This window comes from Dipodomys ordii, unplaced genomic scaffold (genome assembly GCF_000151885.1).
Source record: "Dipodomys ordii isolate 6190 unplaced genomic scaffold, Dord_2.0 Scaffold235, whole genome shotgun sequence".
In the NCBI taxonomy this organism is placed as follows: Eukaryota; Metazoa; Chordata; class Mammalia; order Rodentia; family Heteromyidae; genus Dipodomys; species Dipodomys ordii.
The window spans coordinates 738,116-746,098 of record NW_012267451.1 but is presented as its reverse complement, the minus strand read 5'-3'; the positions used below and the strand labels follow the sequence as shown (position 1 = coordinate 746,098).

The 7,983-nt window shown below is 35.3% G+C and overlaps 1 protein-coding gene across 1 annotated transcript in view; it reads left to right on the top strand.

Moving 5' to 3' along the window:
* Positions 1-7,983, top strand: part of LOC106000702 (vomeronasal type-2 receptor 116-like) — a 34,810-nt gene that overhangs the window by 5,729 nt on the left and 21,098 nt on the right. Inside the window, 1 exon segment of the mRNA XM_013035987.1 lies at positions 3,466-3,612. Within this exon segment, the coding sequence (XP_012891441.1) occupies positions 3,466-3,612 (147 nt within the window).

Here is a 7,983-nt window from a genome sequence, read left to right as displayed (position 1 = left end):
CACAATAAAGGCCAAGAAACCACACCCAAAATGAGAATCCAAGAACCATAGGAAGAACCCAGATGCCACAGCGCCTTAGAAGGTGGATAAAATGGCCGGAATTCACAAACACCTCTCAGCCCTATCTCTTAACATTAACGGACTTAACTATCCAATTAAGAAACATAGACTGTCTAGTTGGATAAAAAAGCAAGATCCTTTTATCTGCTGCCTTCAGAAGTCACACCTTGTCCATAAAAACAAATAGATTTTGAAAGTGAGAGGTTGGAACAAAATCTACCAAGCAAATGGCCCCCATAAACAGCGGGAGTTGTAATCCTAATATCACATAAAATAGCCTTCAAATTACATTTAGTGAGAAGTGATAAAGAAGGTCGCTACATACTAATTAAGAGATCTCTCCTTCAGGAGGAAATTGCAAGTCTAAATGTCTATTTGTCAAATTTATCCAAGAAGCACTACTTTTCCTCATATCTCACATAGATCCAAAGACATTAATTGCTGTGGGCTTTAACATACCACTATCCCCACTAGTCAGATCAACTTGGCAAAAGCTCAACAGACAAACCCCAGATCTAAACATAATGGTTTAGACTAGTTTTAACAGACTAGTTTTAACAGACATCTACCAAACATTTCACCCAGCAGCATCAGAATACACGTTTTTTTCTCAGCAGCACATGGAACATTTTCCAAAATAGACCATATTTTCACAATAAAAAATCATCTTATATGGTCATATGTACATAGATTTTGAACTTTGGTGCTTGTCCTAGATATGTACTAGTTATTGTAAATAAGAGAAACCATGGGACCTATGTCTTTTTGGGCCTAGCTTACTTCAAAATATAATTTTTCCAAGATTTTCCATTTCCTAACCAATGGGGAGATGTCCTTCTTTCTGATAGAGGCATAGAATTCCATTTTATATCTATACAGCTATAAATCTATATCTATATATTATATATAGGTACATATATGTATCTATATATATGCATATATATCATATATTCTTGATCCATTAATCCACTGAGGGGCATTTGCATTGGTTTCATATCTAAGCAAATAATGCTGTGATAAACATAGTTGTGCTGGGAGCCTTGTTATGGCCTTGTTTGTGATAATTTGGGTAAATTCCCAAATGTGGGATTTCTGGGTAATAGGGGAGCTCTATGGGGAGTCTTTTGAGCAACCTCCATATTGCTTTCCAAAGTGTTTGAAAAAGTTTACACTACCACCAACAAGGCAGTATGGTTCCCTTTTGGCCACATCCCTTCCAGCATCTGTTATTATTAGAGTTCTTGATTATAGCCATTCTAACTGGGGTGATGTGGAATCTCAGTATTGTTCGGATTTGTATTTCTTTTATGGCTACAGAGGTTGAGCATTTCTTCATGTATCTATTGGCCATTCTTATTTCCTCTTCAGAGATGTTTCTCTTTAAATCTTTAGCCCACTTATTTATCGGGCAGTTGTTTCTTTGAGGATTAGTTGTTAGGGATTTAATTGTTTTAGTTCTAAGTATATTTTGTTTATTGTTTATTTTTTTAAAAAGTTTTTTTACTGTGAAAATACTGTATAGAGGGGTTACAATCACATGAGAAAGGTAATGAGTACATTTCTTACTATGCATTCTTGCCTCTTCCTTAGTTTTCCCCCTACCCTTCCTTCCCTCCCATCTCCACGACTACATTACCCCTCTCCCCTGGCCTAAATTGTAAAATTTATTTATCACCATAGACATAGCATCTTCTACATCTCATTAGCACCATTTACTGAAGTGGCTGTCATTCTTCCATTCTAATTTTTATGGCTACTTTGTTGAATATTATTTGGCTATAGGTATCTGAGTTCTTTTCTGGGTCTTCAGTTCTATTCTATTGGTCCCCAGTTCTTATCTTGTGCCAGTACTAAGCGGTTTTCATTACTATGGCTTTGTGGTAGAGTGTCAAATTTGGTATGGATCTTCCTCCAGCACTATTCTTTCTGTTAAGGGTTGTTTTTGCTATTCGGGGTCTTTAATTGTTCCATATGAATTTTTGGATTGCTTCTTCTATGTCCTTGAAGAATGAGGTTGGGATATTGATAGGTGTCACATGAAGTATTGCCATTTTCATGATGTTGATCTTTCCAATCTAGGAGCATGGGAGGATTTTCTACTTCCTAAGTTCTGCTTTGATTTCTTTTTTCAGGTTTTTAAAGTTATCATCGAAGAGATACTTCACTTCTTTAGTTACAAAAGAAGAATTGCTTTCCTGATTTCAATTGAGATCTTCTCATTGTTGGCATACAGAAAATCCATTGATTTTTGAGGGTTAATTTTATACCCTGCTATTTTGCCAAAGTTTCAAATCAGCTCAAGTAATTTGGGACTGCAGCCTGTGGGATTCTTTAAATACAAGATCATGTCGTCTGTGAGGAGGGAGAGTTTTACTTCATCTTTCCCTATTTCGATCCTCTTTATGTTTACATCTTGTCTTATTGCTGTAGCTGACCATTCTAGTACTAAATTGAAGAGAAGTAGAGAGAGTGGGCATCCTTATCTTGTTCCTGAGTTTAGAGGAAATGACTGATTTTTTCACCATTAAGTAAAATGTTAGCTGTAGGTTTGTAATATACAGCCGTTTTATATTGAGGAATGTTCCATGGATTCCTAGTTTTTCCAGACCGTTCATCATTAAAAGGGTGTTGGATTTTGTCAGATGCTTTTTCTGCATCTATTGAGATAATCATATGGTTTTAATCCTTGCTCTTGTTGATGTGATGAATTATATTAATTAAAACTGCATTCTATGGAGAGCTTCATTAGCCCCCAGCTTCTCCTCTGTCATCTTCCTCTGGATACTGCTGGCATCTTTATGGTGTTGAAATTATGAGATATCAAAAGACAGGATATTTGCCTGGATATGGTATATGTAAATTGACACTCTTAACTATAATGTCCTCATAATTCATTTGATAACTCAGAGACATACACTTTTTCTGGCCATTTCACCATTCACATGTTATGGCATCATCTCATGCAATCCAGTTGCATCATCCCAAATGACTTTCATGCAAATACTTTCTTGACACAGACTTTGGACAAGTTACAACTAAGATTACTCCATCTCTGGGGTCTCACTATCTGTGGTTTGGATGAAATCATAGCACCTGCACTGAAGAAGGCAAATCTGAAAACATGTTTCTAACTTGTGTTTTTCTCCTTGATGCAGGGCTACTAATGCATAGCCCCTGGGAATAGTCTTACACATTACTTCTGAAGACTCAGAGAGACTTTAATTAGAGGTAAGCTATAGTGTAGATCCCTGTCAATAAAGACACATATGGACAGATACAAAGATATAAGAATATCTGTGAAATTGTGATCCTCACTTCCAGCTAGAATTTCTGCTTGGCAGATGCTTCAGGGATGTACATTTTCACTTTAATAATTCTCTTTCTCCATCTTCCCCTCCCTGTCAGGTCCTTGGCTGACACTACCTGCTTTTCTACAATGAAGCAGCCAGCACACATGGATGGAGATGTGATGATAACTGGGATTTTCCCCATGTACACTTTGGGAATAGATCACAGTAACAGCCATGCTTCCAGGCAAGAAGACAACAAGTTGTAAGTAATTTCAGATTTTAACCCTATTACTATTTTATTCTGAGCACGTTCCATGGGTGAAGGAACTCTGGGTGTGCACATGAATGATCTCTGTCTCCTCTATACTGACCTCCATTCTTATTGCTCCAAGAGAAGCTCAGTTTCATTATTTTGCCTTGCATCTCTTATTGACTGATTTTCTGCCTGCTGGCAGGAGAGGGCTCCATTTCCTTCCAAGTAGTTTCTCCTTCCATATTTATAAGTTGTTTACTTTTCTCCAGCATACCTGTATCTCCTCCATTTCAGCTGTCACTGTGGAAAATGAAGTAATGTTATTATAATCAACTGGATTCACTGGCATTGTTCTGGATTAAAAGGTTGCCACTCTATTTGTTTACCGCTAGGCCAGTAATACATATACATATATATATATATATATATATATATAGAGAGAGAGAGAGAGAGAGAGAGAGAGAATATTGATAAAATTTCTTATGGCAGCTCATTTCTGTAATATCAAATACTCATAAGGCAGATATGTGAGGATGGAGTTTGAAGCTAGCCCAGGAAGGAAAATCTGTAAGACTTTTATCTCCAATTAACTAGCCAGAAGCTGGAAATTAAGTTGTGGCTCATGTAACAGTGTTCTAGCTGTGCCAAAAACAAATCAGTGTCCAGGCACTGATTTCATGCCCTAGTACAGGCAAAATCACACATCCTCCTATGCACACACACTATTACAGTCACACATTCTTAGTGTAAACAAGCAGTTATTGTTCCAAACTATGTATTTTGGTATTGCTTCATGTCAGTTATGCTCCACCACCCAGGGTTACCAGATAGCTCAGCATTATGAAAGTTTCTTTGTGGGAGAATTTTATGTTCCAAAGATTAGTTCTTTCCACTTGTGCACATTCATATTCTTAAAGTTTTTGTCTGTAACTCATAGTTTCACTAATAAGTGGTATACTAAAAGAAACAGAAAAGGAAAGAAAAATGATTGCATAGAACTTCAAGGAATTCTCTCAAACTATCTGATTCTTATTGCAAAAAATATATAATTGTCTTTATCATTGGCACTGGTTTTAAGTGCTGTTATGACAACTATAGCCAGAGGCAGCTGCCCACCATTGAGAGCACAAATCTCAGGATAGGAATTACTCTCTTGTGTACTATAGAAAATACATGGATTCATTTTATATGTCACTGATATGTTTATGTTTCTTACTTTCATGCTGGTACTGGGAACTCAGGGCCTGTGAGCTGTTCCTGAACATTTTTGTTGAAGACTAGTGCTCTAGCATTTGAAGCACAGCTTCACTTCTGGCATCTTTTGGTAGTTAAATGGAGATAAGAGACTCACAGATATCCATGCCCAGGCTGCCTTGAAAACATGATCCTCAGCCTTATTAGTAGTTGAGAATAAAGGTGTGAAGCACTACTGTCTGGCTTCCCTTATTCTTTATATTCCACACTATTTACCCATGTTTTGCTGAGTTTCATTCTTTTAATTTTCCAAAATATATTTAAGCACTTCTTTTAAGGTGCTAATATAGAGAAGTAGTGTAATATGCTTTTAGCCCATGGATGTTTCTTTGCTAAGCCTAGATACAAGTAAAGCCTTGTCTAGGTTAGTAGCATTTTATGTACGCTATTGACTCCAGATAGAATTTATTGACAAAGGGTTTCTTGTAGCCAAATAGTGCACTGCAGTTAGACATCAGTAGGTGAGAGATTTGACTCATGTCTATGCCCACTGAGGTTAGATGATGCTTGCCAAATTTGATATAATAGGATGCTTGTGCCAAGTATTTGGTCCACGTTTTAGTTCCACACCTCATATCACATACTTTGATTATATTCACTCTTTTGTTTATAAACATTTCCATATAGTGTCACACATCTTTTTTCCCTCCCATATCTCTAATTTCTTGTACTCTGTTTCACTTTTCTGAGATAGCTAGGAATAAGCCACTCGTGATTCACTTACTTTTGACTTTTGCATGCATTTTTGTCTCAAAACTGACAATATACCACTTAAACTACACCTTTTTGTAGTTCTTTGTTGCTTGACTGGAGATAAAATATGGCATGGACTTTTCTCTGACAGTTTGCTTTGACTCAGGATCTTTAGTTGTCACCTTCTTCTTTAGTTAAGATTTCAGGTATAAGTCACTAGTAGAGATAGTTTTAATTTCTTAAAGATCTCCACACTTTAATTTTTATATTCCATTACCAAAAGTTCAAGTTTTCTCAGGGCTAATGAATGGTTAATGGGTGTCCTGATTGCCCAATTAATTGAATATCCTTTTTCAGTTGTGATTTCTATTTCTAAATCTTTTACATTTTAATAGATATTTTTATTGTAAAGATATTGTACAGAGGGGTTTCAGTTATATGAGAAACGTAATGAATACATTTCATCACAAGTTTTTGTTCCTTGATTGGATTTTTTTTGTATTAAGATAGCCCAGACTAATTGCGGGTTCCTTTTCATAACAGTTTGTTTTGCCTTTTTTATTTCTGTGAAGGAAATAAAGAAATTCTCATTTAATATGACTAATCTCAGAATATTTATATATATTTTTTATTTATATATTATTCTCAAGGTGATGTACATAGAGGTTTTAGTTACATAAGTAATGTTATGAGTACATTTATTGTCAACCTTGTTGCCCCTTTCCTCAAATTTTTCCTATTTTCCCTTTTCCCCTAACCCCCCACCAAGCTGTACAGATCAGTTCCAACATTGTCTGTGTACATCATTATTGCATTTGTTCTTCCTCAGCAATTTTGATATAGACTGTATTGAATCTTCTTTACATGGTTTTGCACTAGTATAAGTACTTTCACTATCCTGATTCTGGCATCCAGAACAATTGGAAGTGTATTTTGATATGTGGAATTTTGTTGTTTTTTTTTCAGTTTTATCACCCTGTTGTTCTTGTAGTACCTCCTTTTGGCTATATTGATTGTTTCCAGTCTCCTATGTATGGTTTTTAGTCTCTAGTTCTTTTTCATTTTCATTATTTCATTCCTTCTACTAAATTTTGGTGTTTTCTTTAGCTCCTTGAGATGCCACATAGGTTCTCCAGTATACCATTTCTATTCCTGATTTCAATAAAGGTTGTTACAGTTTCATTTCATTGCTCTCTTTATATGTATAGATTGTGATATTCTTCCAAAGTTCAGTAGACTTCTAGACATATACTTTGAAAAACTAATCATTTAACATGTATTAATTATTTAATTATATTGAATACTTTTTATTAAATTAAATGCGAGAAACAAATCATTTCATTTCTATGTTATGGGCATATTTTCTTTCTGTGATTCCTTGTTAATTTCTAGCCTTACCACAGTGTGGTTTGTAGATGTGTTCAATTTACTTTTCATACTTTTAAAATCTGGATGTTTTGTATTGTAGCCCATCTCTCCTGGAGAATGATCAATATGTTGATGAGAGATGGATTATTCAGACATTGTGTGAAACCTTCTGTAGGTGGATGTGAGGCTCATCTAAGCAAGGGTGAAAGTTAATTTTGATACCTCCCTGTTTACTTGGTCTAAGTTTCTCTCTAGGAAATCTTCAGCTATTATTGTATGGAGGATAAGCTCAAAGTCTGCTTATATAGAGTTAAGTGCTTTAATCATGAGTTGTATAATTTTACAATTGTTATGTTATCTGGTTGATCTTACTGCTTCATCATTGCATTACAAAATTTGTACATTTGGTTGTTTTGATTAAAATCTGTTTGATGTGATATGATAATGATACTTCTGCATTCTTTTCCTTTTCATTTGCATGGACTACCTTCTTCCACTCTTTTTTCTGTTTGATGTATTGTTTATTGTTATTATAAAGATGATGTACAGAGAGGTTACAGTTACATAGGTAAGATGAAGAGAACATTTCTTTTTGAACAATGTCACCCGTTCTGTCCCTATTTTTCTCTCCCCTCCTCACCCTCCAGCTCTATAGCTTATTTTCAACATAGCGTCTAATGAGTACCACTGCTGTATTTGTTCACCCTTTTTTCTACCATTTCTGTGAATCCATGCCCACAAAAACAGTCATAAAGATCTTTCTTATTCCCATTTCCTGGAGTTCTTTTTTGACAAACAATATTTTTTATGATCACATGCACATAGGTATTACATCTGTGTATTTCTCTTTTAGTACATTCCCCTTGTTCTCACTGTGTGGAGAATACCTAGAGAACTGTATAATTTATGAAGTGCAAGGTTTTTGTTGTTGTTTTCTTTTTTTACCCATTTTCATTTACTTGTAGATTTATTTTATTTTATTTTATTTTATTTGTGAACATACTGTACAGAGGGGTTACAATTGCATGGGCAGGATAATGCGTACATTTCTTACCAAGCATTGCA